At 38.2% G+C, this 17,430-nt stretch overlaps 1 protein-coding gene across 1 annotated transcript in view; it reads right to left on the bottom strand.

The window, feature by feature from the left end:
- Window positions 1–915: 915 nt before the first annotated feature.
- cables1 (Cdk5 and Abl enzyme substrate 1) overlaps window positions 916–17,430 on the bottom strand; it is a 38,023-nt gene continuing 21,508 nt past the window's right edge. The window contains exons 2-10 of the mRNA XM_037681786.1: window positions 14,097–14,168; window positions 13,894–13,986; window positions 12,540–12,617; window positions 8,668–8,770; window positions 7,173–7,329; window positions 6,948–7,051; window positions 4,424–4,530; window positions 3,213–3,420; window positions 916–1,234 (exon numbers count right to left, since the gene is read on the bottom strand). Of these exons, the coding sequence (XP_037537714.1) occupies window positions 1,094–1,234; window positions 3,213–3,420; window positions 4,424–4,530; window positions 6,948–7,051; window positions 7,173–7,329; window positions 8,668–8,770; window positions 12,540–12,617; window positions 13,894–13,986; window positions 14,097–14,168 (1,063 nt within the window). The 3' untranslated portion in view covers window positions 916–1,093. The remainder of the gene's footprint in view (window positions 1,235–3,212; window positions 3,421–4,423; window positions 4,531–6,947; window positions 7,052–7,172; window positions 7,330–8,667; window positions 8,771–12,539; window positions 12,618–13,893; window positions 13,987–14,096; window positions 14,169–17,430) is intronic.

Here is a 17,430-nt window from a genome sequence, read left to right as displayed (position 1 = left end):
TGTATGTATGAATGACTCTTGTGTACTCAAAAGGAATAATCTGGCCAGTTAGCATCATCATAGTCTCTCTGATGGTATGGGGGTGCATAGCTTATTAATCTGAAAAGGCACCATCAATGCAGAAAAGTATTCACCAGTTTTAGATTTCCATATGCTCCATTTTCAGACGTTTTCAGGGAAGGTCTTGCACATTTCAGCAAGACGATGCTGACACACGCTGCATTCATTACAAGCTTTTTACTGGACCAGTCCTGGTGCTGAACTGGTCTCCCAGCAGTCCAGAACTCTCATCAATTTAACAAAAAATAAATTAACGTTTATTTTATTTAATTAGGCGAGTTAAGAACCAGTTCTCATTTACAACAACGACCTGGCCAAGAGGCAGCAGCAAATTATACAAACGATCAAACATTAAAATGATCATAAAACAATTTAAAACTTGATGATCATTCTCCACATTATTCAAACAGCGCAGGCAGTAAGCAATCAGAAGCAGGTGCGATCACGTGCACCTGTAATGTGCTATTGAGAACAGATAGTGTAACGAAGGTACTGAGCTTTAGTGTTTGTTGCAATTTGTTCCAATCATTGGGAGCAACTAAAAATAATGAGGAACAGACTTTAGGAACATTTCTCAACATTTCGCACATTGTGTAACAAAAAAACCACCAAAGAAGACCCTGGACTGCTGAACAGCTAGAAACCTCCATCAGACAAGAGTGGTACAACGTGAGATGAGTTGCTGCCATAAAATTTAAGCTCAACCTTTTTTTTTTTTTTTTTTTTAAATGTAGATTAATGAAATTTTCAAATCAGTGCATTCTGTTTTTATTACATTGTATACAGCGTCTCAACGTGTTCAGCACCGGAGTTGCAGAAGTAAAAAGAAATAAAAACATTTTTTAAACAGAGCGGGAATGTTCGTAGAAACCAAGAAATAAAGTGAATCTTTTGGCAAATTGTAGTCGTAAGAGAAAAGAGCGAGTTTTGTGTAGTGATGAACTCATCCTGCACAGAGAGTGCAGCGGAGGGATGGATGCCGCTGGGATCAGGAGGAGAACCCGGTGTCCGTCCTCCTGATGGGTCACCAACGCTAAGAGGTCTGCAGGAGGCGTCTGTAGTGGGGCATGACCTCGTGTTCTGGCAGGTGCAGGTTGAACTCCAGGGCCACCAGGACGGGGAACTCGAAAGCGATGAGCTCTCTGCGGTTCACTCTGAACCTCTCCTCCAGCTTCTGGCAGGAGAAAAACACAGAGGATGAGAAGACACGTTTCACAATCAGCCACACAACCTCATCAACAGCATCACCACTACCTCCATGTCTGATTCATAAAGTAAATAATAATTATACAAACATGTCCATCGAGTTAGCCAGGTGAGAGTAAATTGCTGTTTTTGTGTTGGATTGCAGTTGTCCTCCCACAACCTAAATGTCCGGCTACAACCAGTTTGGGTTAAACGATGAAGTCAGGCACGTACGCTTCAAAACTGCAACAACAACGTCTCCCTGCATCAGGGACGATTCGTGTTCACGATAGAGTTTCTAAATCAACGGGAACAACGGGGCTGTTTGTTTTTGTTCACAGCTTCTGAGACCACGGTGGGGTTTATATTTTTAACATACTCCCTCAGAGATAAAAAAAAAAATGGTTGAGAAAAAAAATGTAACAGATTGTACAAATACTGTGCGCACCTTTAATACTGGTTTCTCCTCGTGGCCCAGTTTCCACCGGCTCTCAGGAGACGGGGAATATTTTAAACTAACAGCACCGATCTCGGAGTATCAGATGCATGTTGCTCTGGAAGTCGTTTTGATAAATATAAGTATATTGTTTTAGAAGGAAAGCATATCGCCCACTGCCTTTTATGCCAGACTTTTAGACTAAGATAATTTTATGCTAAGAAATAATAGAGTTGTAGACGTTTGGATCAAAACTCAAAATGCCGTAATTTCCGGACTATAAACCGCTCCTTTTTTCACAAATTTGAACATCATGGTTTATACAATGCTGCAGATAGTTTATGGTTTGTTTGTTTTTGACGAGCGAACGAGTTTCAATGCCGACAAAACATTTAGCCTCGTCCCACCTGGGCGCTAACATAGCTGCCCAGTACACGTCTCTGTTGGGGGGGGGGTCCTCATGACGACTCAATGATTCTACATCCTTTTATAAATAAAAGGTAAAAAAATCAATCTGACTAATGAAATAACCAAACAGGTTACAGTAGACCAATAAAACTTATTTTCATTGGTCCTCTGGGGAGGAGGGGGAAACTTCGGTTCAGGCGCTGATCAGAAAAAGAAAATAAATTACTGTACATATATACAGTAAGTATGTTATCTGTACGTATTTAATGAAAAGTTTAAAATAATCTTTCTGTGTAAATACCTTACGTTACAACATGGACACTCGTAGCTTATATACAGGTGTGGCCTATACATGTACACATTTTTTTCCTTTTTAAATTGAGTGGGCGTGGCCTATATTCAGGTGAGCTTAATAGTCTGGAAATTACGGTAATATTTTGCTCAATCTCGTGTGTTTTTCTAAAATAGCAGGCTCAAAATATGTGTCGTTAAGATGTTGGAACTTTATTAATCCCATAGGAAATTGTTGAATGACTCAGCTACTACTATATATTTTAGCTCGATATCTATAAAACAGATCGAGTTATAGCCATTTTTGTGTTGGCTAATGTTGAGTAGATGTGACGGCCATCTTGAATTAGACTTGACTCAAAATGTGAATCAGTTAAAGATGGCTGATGCCAACAGTTACCGCTGAAGCTTTAAACAATGATGTGGTGCAATGTGTAGTGCTCAGAGCATCTGTTGCGCATGACTCTTAGCTACTACCACAACAAATTTGAACTAAACATCTGTAAAAATGGCTGAATTACTGCCATTCTGATTTGGGTTCACTCCAGACGTTGACTATCCAATGATTTCCTTTTTAGTTGAATTACAATTATTGTGGTTATTGAGATATTTTGCTAACACAGCAGATAAGCAGATGCACAAACATATAAAGGAGCAATAATCTGTCTTTTGTTTCAGTTGTTTTTAAACTGTGATGCGTTTGATGTACTTTAAACGTGACTTCACTGTTCTTTATTGTTATTCTAAAAGAAAAACCTTTCCGCTCAAATGAAACTTTTGAGAGAAAAAATAAAAACTATAAATGTTAAAAGATGTTCACGAGAAGACTTACATCAATAAGAAGCTTAACTTCGTGTTTCTTGAGGTCGCCGCCGATCTTTGCCGCCAGAAGAACACAAGCTCCGGCGCAGAGTTTGCGGTTCTGTTTGTTCAGTTTGCCTTGAAGAACGAGTTTTTCGAAGTAGACGAAAGCCGTGGCCACAGTGGGTTCCTCAAACCCGCACACATCGTGTGCCAGTTTCCTTATCTCCCTTTTCAAGCTGCACTCACACACACACAAATACACAGTGAGAGGGTGAAGATAAAATTTAAAAAGTAGTAAAAATAATTATAAAGAACTCGCCAGTGTTTCAATTATTCAAAAAAAATTACTGTATTTTTCGCTCTATAAGTTGCGCTTTTTTTGCATAATTTACATGCCCTGCGACTTATATGTCAAAGCAACTTATTTATGGATTTCTTCCCATATTTATAAACAAATTTTTGGTTGAGATATGACTGTTTTCATTCATTCTGACTGAAAATATTGAACACTACCATTTTCAGCCGCTAGATGGCACTCGAGCAGTATGGCATGCCATTGTGTCATGCAATAGGTAAAAGTGGCTATTAGTGACACAATCAGCTTGCCATAACTTGCCACCTTTGTCCAGCTCGCTTGGAGCAACTGTCAAATCAGCTTCATTTCGCTGCACCGCCCAGGCAAAATGCAGCTGATTTAACTACTGAAGTGCATTTATTAAGTAAAAGTTAGACTGAGACACACCTTTGCTATAATTTCAAGCAAACAAATAATTGTTTTAGGTGCTTATCTTGTTAAATTTTGAAGAAATGCATGAGTCCTCTCGTGCATGCGCCTTCTTCTGTGTATCAGCTTTTGAAATGCAGCTGATTTGATCGTCAAACTGCATTTATTAAGCAAAAGTTAGACTGAGACACACCTTTACTATAATTTCGAGCAAACAATTGTTTTAAAATGTTAATCTTGTTAAATTATTGTTAAAGTCCTCCCTTGCACGCTCCGCAGTTGCTATTTAGCAGCCAATCGATTTTTGGCACACCAGCCCACATTTCCGGGTTGTCAGCGGTGACACGTAACAAACGCGACGCGTCAGCGGTGACGCATAATAGAAGCGACTTATACGGCAAAGCAACATATTTATGGATTTTTTCACTTTATTAGACATATTTGGACTGATGTGACTTATAGGGCGGTGCAACACGTAAGGTGGAAAATGCAGTATATGTTCATAGTTTATTTACCTTCTGATCTTGCTGAGAGTGAGCCTTATGTGAGGGAATTTCTCCTTGAAGGTCTCGTTCATGTCCTTCTTGAGGTCAAAAGGTTTGACGTATTCAATGACCGTGGTCTGAAAGGAAAACCAGAGCTGGTATCAAAATGAGCCCACTTACATCACCGAGAGGAACGAGCCTGGTTCTTTACACCACAGTGTTGGATTCCACAGGCTAATGAAGACACTTTCAGGTGCTGGTGCTAAATACAACACCTTGGGGGTTTTATGCTTCTTGTTTTTCATTATTATTAACAGAACAGCAATTAGCTGGTTCAGACTTTTCCATGAGTTGTTATATTGACCCTTTGTATAAAACCACTAATTTAAGATTTTGTAAAATGTAAGACAATGTGATCAAAATACAGAGGACACCAGAAAATATTTCTCATCTGCCTTTAAATATGTAAAGTTGCTTAGTTATAAATAAAAAAATATTTATTACATATTTTAGATTTAACAACTTCAACATACTTTCAGCTGTTTCAGCCAGTCAGGTTCGGAGACTAATAGCTTGCACATTACAGCTTTTTGACTGTTGATATTTGTAACTTTTAGAGTTTTTAAATTAATTCAATTTTATTTTGCTTTTCTCATAAAAATTTGAAGAACACTGAGAGCTCTTTAAATGACAAACTATGTTCTTTTACATACTTTCTCAATTTTTAGCTACCATCGAATAAATTTAGCTCTTAGATAGTGTTTGAATAATTTTAGCTCTTAGCTACCGTTCGAATAATTTTATCTCTCAGCTACCGTTCGAATAATTTTAGCTCTTAGCTACAGTTTGAATAAATTTAGCTTTTAGCTACCATTCTAATAAATTTCGCTCTTAGCTAGAGTTTTGCTTATTTTGGCTTTTAGCTATGGTTTTGCTGGTTTTAGTTATGAGCTACTGAATGGCTGGTTTTAGCTTTTACCTAAAGTACCACTTTACTAAATTTTGTTCTGTTACCATGTTATTAGTTTTAGCTTTTATTTGCCGTTTTGCTGCTTTAACATAGTAATGTCTGGATTAGAAGAGAGACCTGCACCAAATACTGTGTCAGATGCACCACAGAGAACAGAAAGACTACATTAATTATAATAATAATATGTACATTATTATATATAATAATAAAATATAACATGTATGAGAAAATATGGCACAAAATTGAGGTCCAAATCAAGTTTACAACATCTTAATATGGCAAATAAGCGGCAAAAATGACCAGGGAGGCAACAACTTAAGACTAGAATTTAAGAATTAAGAGACGGTTTGTCCACACCTAATTTTTGTTGTTTTAGTTTTTGGGTAGTGTAGTAGAACTAAACCTTTCCTCAAGAAGAAATGCATCTAAATTAGACTAAAAGATACATTTAAAAACTTGGTTTAGTTGGATGATTCTCTAATTGTGATAATACAAATGACGATGTTCTGCACAGAAACCGCAGCCCATTAACGATGAAAACAATAAAAGCACGGTGACTCATGTTTGTGTGCAGACAGACTGAAATTCTGAGTGACTTCATTACTTTCCTCTGAGAAGTGGTTGCTCTGTTTTGTCTTCCTGTTTTCCTCCCACTTTGCATGACAAAACACCTGCCATTTATAGCAGAGGTGTGGAGACACCCTGTGCTCAGAAGATCAAGCCCTGATAAACTAATTAACAGATTTAGCTTAAAAAAAAAAAAAAAATAAGCATCACGTTTATCTTTTCTGTCGCTCGTTAATTTGCAAGATCTTTGCCTTATCTTGCAAGCAGACTGTGCTCTTGGAATGCAAAAATGTTCTGGTTCCACTGCTGTAGTAAATACAATAGCTATTGTTGTCAGATGCTGAGTTTTGTAATCAGAGGAAGTGAGAAAAAATATTCAGCCTTGCCTTTAACATTTCAGTTTGTCAGTCCTTGGGAATTCAGCAAGTCTCTGCAGCAAAAACAAACTTTTTTCTTCATTTTTCTTTTTCCAGCTACAATAAAACATCGACTTGTTTATCAGAACACAGCTAAAAATATTACAAAAGCACAAACAAGGTGCCGTTAGTGACTTTTTGTTCTCTGCATCCCAGAGGTGACGTATTTTTGTTTATTCAGGCTCTGTATGGTACGAGAAAGGGAGACGGCACTATTGACCTTGCAGATTAAAGATGGTCTAAAACATCCTCCTCACTCCTTTTTTTTAAAAAAAGCAGCTGATAATCTTCAGGAAATTTCTCCGTTTTAGAAGCAAACTGCAAACAAATCTTTCCGGCGTTATTGTTCTTAGTTGTGGTGTGAAGACTTGAGCACAAAAGGTCAACATTGATGATAAAAAAAGAAAACAGCCCTCAGATAATGGGCATAAACCATGAAATATCACAGAGATTTGGAGAGGACAGTAGAAACGAGCCTCCGTTCAGGTTCGTTTTGAATGAGAACAAACGTTTCAACTCGCTCTCGAGAGGGCAGGACAGAGGTTGTTTTTGTTGTTGCTGCTGGTAGTGGTGTGTTGGATGTGGTCAAGTATTTTCTCACCATGTAGGAGGGGAAGATGAGAACCCTTTTGTGTTTTCCACAAGGCCACTGCGGATCATCCAACAGGTTGGGGTCATACTCCCGAAACTCCCCTAAGTCATTCCCTGCAAACAAAAAACTGCGGCTTAACCAGAGCGCCACGTTTCAGAGAAATGTACATTTTAGCCAAGCGTGACGCTTACGAACATCCATAATAAATTAAATGCACGTCAATGACCCACGAACCTGTGTCTAAGCTGCTCTGGTTGCTGTTGGCTCTGCCCAGACTGAGGCTGCGGTGGCTCGCGTTTCGAAACTGAGAGAAAGACGAGGTGGAGTCGATCGTGTTTCTTCGACCTCCCAACACATTAGTGGGATACAGGAACTGGGTGTAGGACACAGTCTACAAAGACAAATGTACTTGTAATATATCTGTCTGAGAAAAAAATTAAGCTTGCTTGATTTCCTGATGAAATGTGCATAACTTTAGGCGCCCCAGTCAGAGTCTGTTTCTGTGAGTTTAAGTTAACAAATGAGCTACAGAATATATTTACATTGCCTAAGAGTGGTCGTTCCATTTTTATTTTTGTTGCCAGGTGTTGGTCCATTATTTGCTTTATGTGAAGACAGCTATTGAAACATCACTGAATCCAAAACATACATATATTCTTGATAAAAATATTGTATCAAACTGTAGTATTATATAGTGTCAATTACGGTACATTATACCATATTGTATCGTCTTGCAGTTGTATTGTATTATGTTGCATTGTGTCCATTGTATCATACTACATCTTCTTGCATTATTGTATTTTCTTGTTTCAAGTTGTATTATATTGCATCATACTCTGTGGTATTGTATTGTACTGTATTGCATATTTTATTACCGTACATCATATTGTATCATCCTGTAATTTATCGTATAGTATTGTATCATTGTATTGTATTATCATATGGTATCGTATTGTATCCAAATATAGCTTTTGAAAAATGTTACTAAAAATAGTTGACAAAATCTAAATTCAGCTATTTGGAGGATTAATCAACACTTTTGTTTTATAGACAAATCTTTAATGTAATTATTTAGGAATATAATTGAAAAATAATGAAAATATGATTGCGATAAATAAAATAAAATTGTATCATCGCATATTTTCTCCAACAAATAAAATAAACACCCTCAGATAAATGTACGGTACATGTGGCAGAACATAACGGTGTTCAGAATAAAATGTTGACAAGTTTGTGAATTACATTCCCCAAATATAAAAATGTATACAGTAGTCCCTCGCTACTTCGCGGTTCATTTATCTCAGACTTGTTTCATTGCGGTTTTTCAAAATAAGATCGGACATAGACACACAACTGGCTGATTGATGGATGAGCCGCACGATCGGCATGATATTTTTATTTAAAATAAATTATTTTAAATTATTTAGCACCTGCTGCATATTTGTGCAGCCCAGAGCTGCAGGATAAGCTTCTTCCTGCAGCTGATCAGCTGTTCACCGTGCAGAGCAGAAATATGGGCGTGGACAAGAATGAGAGTAGCGGAGTCAGAGGGGGGGAAATCATGACATTATGTGCTCTTTTAGAGCATTTAGAAACATTGTATATACACATACCCCGCGATAAACGAGGGACTACTGTATATTAAAAGTTACGACGTTCTTCCTATTAATAAAAATTAAAATGATAAGGTGGATCACCTACAGTACAGACATTTTTATTGGTTTCTCACCTTGCCATCTGCTCCTAACTCCACTCCTTCCAGCCCAATCACCATCTCCTTGGCACTAACTCCTCCTGACGGGTGCCGCTGACGTCCTTCTGCCTTTATGTCCCTATTGAGCACAATACTTTTAGAGCCAACACCAAACAAATTACACTGCAGCTTCTTCTGACCTCTCCTTTTCTCTAATCTTTGTCAGCTACTCTTGCTTTGTCTTTACAGCATCTTCCCAAGTTATAGATATAGACACTGTATCGATCTGTGCTCATCAGTTGGCCTAGTTTCTGTAATTGCTGGTGTCTTTGGGTGCATTTCTAGCAGTCAGAAATAAAGCGTGCCTTTGGGAGGAAAGATGTGTGGGGCTAGTAGGCCAGCCAGTCTTTTGACAAATTAGCTACCTCACCTGAGATGTCCTACTGCTGTGGGACATTTCCTATGGAGTCTAGCACTCTCCCAAAGCAGGAAAACAGACAGTTGAAGAGCAAAATGTGTATTAGTGGAGCAAATAGTGGCCAGCTAGAGTCTGTATTCAAATTATATGGACTAAACATTCATGCATTTGTTATTGGCTGCACAAATATTGCAGTACAGTCGTTGCTCAACAAATAGCTAGGCAAGAATTCACTTGTGCAAATCAACTTTTATCTTTTGAGATTATTTGTAGAGGGGCAACACCTCAAAATGACAACAGAGGTTAAGCTGCAGCACAGCTTTGTTTTCTTGCTGCTCCCTTATCTCCCCTGCTTCAGTCTCGCTCTCCGTTTCAGACCAAATCTCAACACGACTCTCCTAATGTTTAGACGACACGCGAGACCCATGTGTTGTAATGAAAACAGTGTTATCATCAAGACAAGCGCGTCAGGACACGATGTTGACACATCACGGCAAAGGAGCTCTGCAGGCAGCAGGCGCACTGCAGACGGGGAAAATTCAAAGGGAAAAGGGGGAAAAATGTGGAAAAGCTTTCTAGGGAGAGAGTTTTCTCCTATGAAGCCATTCAAATAATAAAAAGGTTCTGCTTTGGTCTACTGGGAATACAAAAAAAGGAAAGACTAACATTTAAAAACATGCAAGGATCACAGGCTTTAATTAAAGATATGTGTGTTGGTGTTTCATTCTATGGAAAGTGCTATTCATGCCCTTGAAATTGTTCTAATTTAACATTAGGAATAAAAAATACCATAAACATAAATAGGTTATGAACAGGCTGAATGGATTTAAATAAGTTTTACTCACATCTGATCCCACTCATTATGGTATAGTAGTCATTCATGTTCACTTTATGGCAAAATATTTACTAATGTCAAGCGTGTTGGATAATGTGTACCTTTTTCATTGACGGAAAAACAGGAGAAAACCAAGAACACGCACAGTACACAGAAAATCTGAGTTTCTTCCGAGTTTTCAAGCTGTCAAACATGATGGAAATACTACATAATTAAAGGTTAAACATGTCCAGCTAGTCATACCTCCCAACCTATAAAAAGTTATGGGGTATTTGAAGTCAAAACATGTGGTTTATGTCTACAGATTAGTTTAATTTATAAAGTTAAAGTGAACATAAAAAGGGTACATCTAGAATAAAATCAGAAACAATGAGACAAACTATGCAATCAGGAGTTTGTGCTAAAAGCTGTTCACTGTATTGTTTTGAAGCTGAAAACTATCATTTGGCTGCAACAAGCAGTGAAACATGCATTCTGCAGCACATTGGGGGGTTTATTAACCCTTGACCTTACACTGATTGGCTGGCTTAGGACATTCCACAAATGCTCTGAGCTTGTTGTTGCTCCTCACTAAACCCTGGCATGGAGCTTTTCTTTCTGTGCATTGTCCTCTCTGGTGTTTTTCTGTCCCGTTTCCCTTCCTCTCCCTTCAAAACACACCGTGTTGTGTTTCTAAAGTTACTAGGCTGAGCATGTCCCTTACAGCTCGTCTCATCGCAAGCCAGATACAGTAAAACGCCTCCACAAAGGGCTTCATGTTCATCTAAGACAAATAGTATTTATGTTATAGAGCTAGGAAACGTGAAATCAGCACAGACTACTAAAAAAAAATAGTTAATAAACAGCCATGATGTGAACATGCAACAGAAACTCTGCCAGCATGGATGACATCAAACAGCTCACTATGAAATAAAGTAGGTTTAGGGATCACATTTCTCAAACTAAGAAGCGCAAGTGGCCCAGCAACGGTTAACACGGTAAACAGCAAAGCAAGCCGTACTTTCTCTGGACGAAAACACACTGGAAAATAAAAGATTCCCCACAAGCCCCCAGAGCCTTGATGGAAAAAGCAAAACAAGCAGCAAGTTTAAAACTACGTAGTCTTTTAGATAGAAGATGCTTGCACAGTCAAGCTTTATCATTTACTTATAAAAGCAACTTAAAGAGATAATTCAGATCTTTTGAAGTGGGGTTCTATGGGACGGCAATGAACAAGTAATATATTACCTGTTGTAGATAAGACTGTTGAACAACCTCAGTTTGGAAAAAATAAAAAAAAGATTAGTTCTGACCAAAACAGGTGAGGACAAGATTAAAGTAATTTCTGAAAGTTTTATAAACATTTACATCATCCTTTTTTATCGTACTATATTAATCTACAATGGGGAAATTATCTGCATTTTTCCCCATCGCACATGTGAGCACACATAAGGAGCAGGGGGCTGCCAGCTAGGTGGGGTTAAGGACATTGCTCAGGGGCCCAAGGTGGGGCAAATGGAGGAAAGTGTGGCCGTTTCACCTTTCCCACCCACATTTTGATGTTGTCGGTCTGGGGAGTTGAACAGATGACCTTCCGATCACAGGCCCACATTCTCCAACCTCTACGCCACCACTCCCCATATTGCAAACTCCCATTCTGCATAGCAGTAGAAATATGGTTGATGATCCAGGCAGTACTGGACATGCTACTGCTAGCTGCTATTGTTTGTACTCCGAATACTGTATTGTCTGCCAAGAAAGTCGCATCAGTCCAAAAATGTCTAATAAAGTGGAACAATACATCAATGAGTCGTTTTGTCGCATCTACTGTATTACGCATCACCGCTGACCACCCGGAAATGTGGGCCGGTGTTGTGCCAAAAATCGACTGGCTGCCAAAATGGCAACTGCGTGAGCACACACAGGAGGATTTTAACAAGAATTTTACAAGATTAACACTTAAAAACAATTATTTGTTTGCTCAAAATTATAGTAAAGATGTGTCTCAGTTGAACTTTTCCTTAATAAATGCACTTTAATGGTCAAATCAGCTGCATTTCTCCAGGGCAGCGAGGCCAAATGCAGCCGATTTGACATTTGCTCCAGGAGTACCAGAGCGAGACGAAGGTGGCTTGTTATGGCAAGCCAAGTGTCTCATTAATAGCCACTTTTACCTATTAATGAGACACTTGGCTTGCCATAAGGCTCGAGGGCCCTCTGGCGGCTGCAAATGATATTTAATATTTTTTCATGTCAGAATGAATGAAATTGTCAGATCTCTGCCAAAAATTGGGCTATAAATATGGGGGGGAATGTATATTAGTCGCAGGACGTGAAAATTTATACAAAAAGGCGCAACTTATATGGCAAAAAATACGGTAAGAAACATTTATGTAAATTGGCTACCTAGACTAGTTTTTAGCTCATCAATTTGGTCAGAGTCTAAATATTTATCCAAACCGAGGAAGTTCAAAGAGGTGTCAACAGCAAATTTAATCTGAACTATCACTTTAAGAACTATTAAGTTATTTGAACTAATATTAAACTACTGAAAAACAAATGCCTCCACCAAAACCAAGTTTGTTCGCATAGGAAAGAGGGATGAAAAACAAAAGGGAAAGAGGGAGCACAGGTTGGACGAAGTTACAAAAGTTTGGCATGCTGTTGGATACATACCCTGCTTGGCTACAATCTCGATAGGGCAGGACAGAAAATACACTATAGAAGGATCTTCTGCCACTGATAAGGACTATCCTACAAAAACAAAAATGGTAAACAAGCTCATCAGCAGCTATCAAAAATCCACAGCTTCAAGTCGGAGAGCTTGCAAATAAATTATTGTACGACAAGAATCATTTAAAATGTAGGAGTTTGTGTTTTGATGTACAGTAGAACCGCTAAAACAGAGTGCAAAAGTCTCAATCAACTCCTAAAATGGTTCTTGTAAGGAATTAAAATCTTTAAAGTCATCAAATTAAACTTTTCTTTGGAACATCAATGTATTTTATTTTACTTTTAACAAATGTAGTCAAGAAAGTTTTGTTTTCAGCCATTTATTACTAAACTATACTATTTTAGCATAAATTAACTCCTAAATTCAGCAAATTAACCAGAGTCGTGTCTAAACAAGAAAACACACACATAAAAAATATTTTAACCACACAACTTTTGGCTCTTTAATACTGGCAGTCTGTCAAGAAGACACAATTTGGTCCAATTTCTGTAGTTGCATAAACTAGAAAATATCTAGACAGACATGCATTTGTATTTTGGCCCCATTTTAATTATCGTTTAAAAGCTCTTACCTGAAAACTTAACATTTTTTTAAATAAGTGTACAATCTGTTTTTATTTTGTCTACTTTATGCATTTTGAATGGCACTAACAAAGTTATTTGCCAAGTAGGCTGTCTGTAGACAACATTGGTGTTGAGTTTAGTTGCATTTTATTTATCTGTGATTCACAGACAAAGCTGTGGGAAGTATGGGAGTGGAGGGTGCTGCAGCACCCTGACAGATTCCAGGATATTTATGTCCAAATACAATTAAAGAGGTAATGGAAAAACGTTCAAAATCCAATAAAAGCGCAGAACTAAACCACATCACAAACCCACAAGAACTAAAACCAACTGAGCTATCATATATTTCTAATGAATTAAAAGTTGGGATAACCAGTTTAGGTCAGAAACATTGGTACTACACAATATCCGTTTAAATTTTTAACAAATGAGCCAGACATTTTTTGACACGAGGGATTTGCGTGCTGTGATCATGCTGGTGAAAACTGTGGCAAAATGATTTAGCATTCAACAGTGAGACTCACTGATGGTGTGATTTCAACAGTTAAACTGTGATCATATGAAGAATAAAAAAAAAGGCTTGTTCAAAGTCAGTGAAGTGAATGGACTGGACCGGGCCTGCTCGCCTGTAATGTGAGAAACATTCAAACTGCACTTCATTGACTGGGGCAGCCTGCCATCGTTCAGTCAAGACTTGTATTGACTCAACACGGGCACTGTTTGTCTTCCGTACCTTCCATTGCGCATATCGTGTTGCTTCATGTTATTTACTAAATGGATCTTCTTAAAGCTCTTTGGTCTGGGTGAACCCGATAGGGTTCGGCATCTAAAATAAAAACAGACAACAGCATCAGCATATAAAGGAAAAAAAAAAAGCTGCAGGTTTCATTTTAAACAGAAACAGTGAGCATGGAGGTCTTTTTTTTTTTTTTTTACCTGCGTAGAGGAGCGTTTTCTTCAATGTCCTCTAGAGTTTCGAGCGAAGATCGCTGAGAGATGAGTCTTCGTCTAAGAAAGGAAGACAGAAAGAAGTTTGAAGTTAGAACCATAACCGAAAAAAGTGCATCACTTGGCAAAACAGCATTTGAACACTTGTCTGCAAAAAAATAATAATAATAATAATAATCCATTCCATCATTATTTTTCCTCCTGCAGCTTAAACCTGCCCTCACATACAAACAGAACCACAAAGCAATTGAATTAAAAAAGGTGCATTAAATGAACACGAGGCCCACTGTAGTACCCAAAACAGATCAAGTGAGGGCAGAAAATACAGATCTTCACATAACGTGAGGTCAGCTTGGCTGTTAAGTGAAAGAAAGAAGAAAAAAAAAACATCAGCAGCATTTACAGCAGTGCTGAATGCTCCAAACCTCTGCTACACATCCAATGCAAAGATTACCAGTGTGAGGAAGTATATTTATTCATCTGCTTTCTGGTACGTTGCCATGTTTATGTTTTGTACATTATTTTCCTGTACAGTTCATAATGCCATATTTGACTCTGTCATAATGAAACTGAACATTATGTTAAGTGTGATAATTGTCCGTCTGTGTCAATCTATGTGGGTTGCCAGATACGTTCATCTTTTCCTCAATCTGTGGGACTATTTAAACAACCGATGTAACTTCGTAAGGTAGGGACAGCTCAAAACCAGCAGAACAGGCAGACTCAAACTGATGTTTTGACTTTCTGTGAAACTGTTTTCTTAAATTAAAGGTTTGATGAAGTCTACACCTGATCGTCTGTGAATCAGTATTTTTTTCTACAACAACAAGTTAAAGCTTTTAACACAAAACATTTTTTCCACCCGTTTCACAGATTAATATACCGGTAATGCAAAAGTTTTATCAGTGGCTTAACAACAGGGCTTAATTTGAGCCAGCTCCTGTTGGAACAGGATCGGGGAACTCTCTTATTTTGACAGGGTGCGTTCCGCTAACGGTTTGCATAGATCCGGTAACTCTCAGGCTTACTAATACTAAAGTTATGAACAAATATGACTGCCTTGAATGAATAAAACTTATATTGAATATGTAAACTGAAAATAACTACATTCATTCAACCTTTATTTAGACAGGTAAATCCCATTGAGCCTTGAGGACTCATTTACATAAACACTCATTTTAAAACACAACAGCCACTTACGGGCATGTGAGCTACCCCTTCAAGTTTCATTTCTGTGTCTACCCTTAAAAACAATCTCCACCCCTAAAAGAGTGCTGGGGACGAATGCCGAGCTAACCAGGCAGTCGTATGCGGGCAGGACCCAACAGGCAGCAGCCATGAACTGACGGAGAAGGCGCCTGGAGGTTTCACATGCGGAGCCGGACAACAACGAGCAGGGACAGTGTTGGGCTCGGACCGTCAAGTAAGGGGGTGGGGGGGTAGGATGTTTGACAGAAGTGGAGTGTTTACAAATGTAGATAAACGTAGACAACAACCTGTTAAAATACACAAAAATGCAGGAAATTGCATCTACTTTATTCAAAATTTTCTGGGAGAGGACACCCAGACCTCCCATCCCCACCGGTCCGCCTGCCATTTGCATTCCGGCATCGATCGGTCTACAAATTAAGCCCTGCTCAACACTAATGGGGGTAGGGGTATAATCTATTTTTGATGCATCAAAATGTAAACACAAACATTTCAGAATTAAAATATTTTTGAAATAGATTATTCATTAAAGTCTGTTTGAGAAACGCAAAAAGAAAAACACTGAAGTGAGGAAGTACAGCTTCCAGATCGGTTTTGGTGTGCACACGGAGGGAGGACAAGGCTGACAGAAACAAACAGCTCATTCTGGATTGAAAGCCAGTGGTGGGAAGTATTGACTTTTACAAAGTTGATGGGAAAAAGTATGTTGACAAAAGCTGATCCATGTGCAAGTCTTTTCCAAGAAGAAGAAACAGATGGCAGATATCTTTATAGACAACATTTTTGACTACGTTTGTTCATTAGTTCTAATTTTTTTTAAATTGTTTAAAAAAAAAAATAAATCACTGTAATGCCACTTTCAATGGTGATATGTGCTGCTGATTATCCATGCTGCTGATTATTTCATGCTGCTGCATTCATTCATACTCATCTACTGACACAGACTCATGTTCGTGCTGTTGTTTGGCATATCGTTTTGCACTATTAGTGTTTAGCGTATTTCTTAGTTTATATCTTAGACCCTTATTACGGTTTCTTTTACAATTTATATTTTTGCTATTGTTGGATGTAAATGGGACCTTGAGTACACATTTTCGTTCCACCTCATGTACCACGTGATGAGAATGACAATAAAGAACTTTGAATAGGTTTAATGCGCTGGATTTTATTTTATAATCACATTTCAGCCCTCTTTGAATCATAATCCAAACACATCCAGGTGCGCCTAAATATTGCCACCACTGCTGATCTTTTTTTTTTTTTTTAATTAGGTGCTTTGTAAAAAAAATACAATGGATTAAGGTTCAAATCTATATACTATACATTATGCTGCACCGTATATTGCAAAACGAGGAAACCAAAACACAGCCACTCAAAACTGTTTTAACAAAAACTAACTTAACTTATTGCATGGTTAGGCATCGTTTCAACGCTAAAGACTCTTCTCAGTCAAGACTCAACAAGCCTTAAAGCTCAACATCCAGTCCTGGAAAATAAAACGATTTGTAGGTTGTTTTTTTTTTTATTGACAGCTTCTGAATAAAGGTCAACAGTGGCTATAAATTATGACTCGTCTCTTTGCAGCAGTAGCAACAAACAGACTGTCGTGTCTGTTATCGATTAACTACGCTGCACGCCTGTGTGGTCAATGGTCTCCTCAGTCTTTGGAAGATCACAGAATTTTCCAGGATCAGAGCTGCTAAGAGGATAACGAGATGGCTCTGGGAGTACTGTGTGTAACACATTTTGTCACAGATGGCCTTTATTTCAGACTTTAGCTGCTCAGCTCAACAAGCTCATTCTGCCGGATCACTTTTATATGATCAGCTGCCAGCTTCAGAAAATAAACCCACATGTGATGAGTATCCCTGAGCTGTTGCAAAAATGAGGCAATAATTGTATTTTTAGCACCACAATGGCACAATACTGTATATGATGCAGGCTGACAATTGGAAAAAAAGAAAATGAATAAACTAATTACTGTTTTGTGTTGCAACACTGCAACTCTGCAGCTTACAACAATAAAGCCGCTTCATTGATACTCTAAGCACGATTCAACTCAGTTCTCGTCATCAGTTCTTCTCGGGTGTAGGTGAATTGTCACTGCTCTTTT

The sequence above is a fragment of the Nematolebias whitei genome, chromosome 9 (assembly GCF_014905685.2).
Source record: "Nematolebias whitei isolate Nwh7 chromosome 9, NemWhi1, whole genome shotgun sequence".
NCBI classification, from domain to species: Eukaryota; Metazoa; Chordata; class Actinopteri; order Cyprinodontiformes; family Rivulidae; genus Nematolebias; species Nematolebias whitei.
The sequence above is the reverse complement of the archived record's forward strand: the minus strand, read 5'-3'. Positions and strand labels throughout refer to the sequence as shown.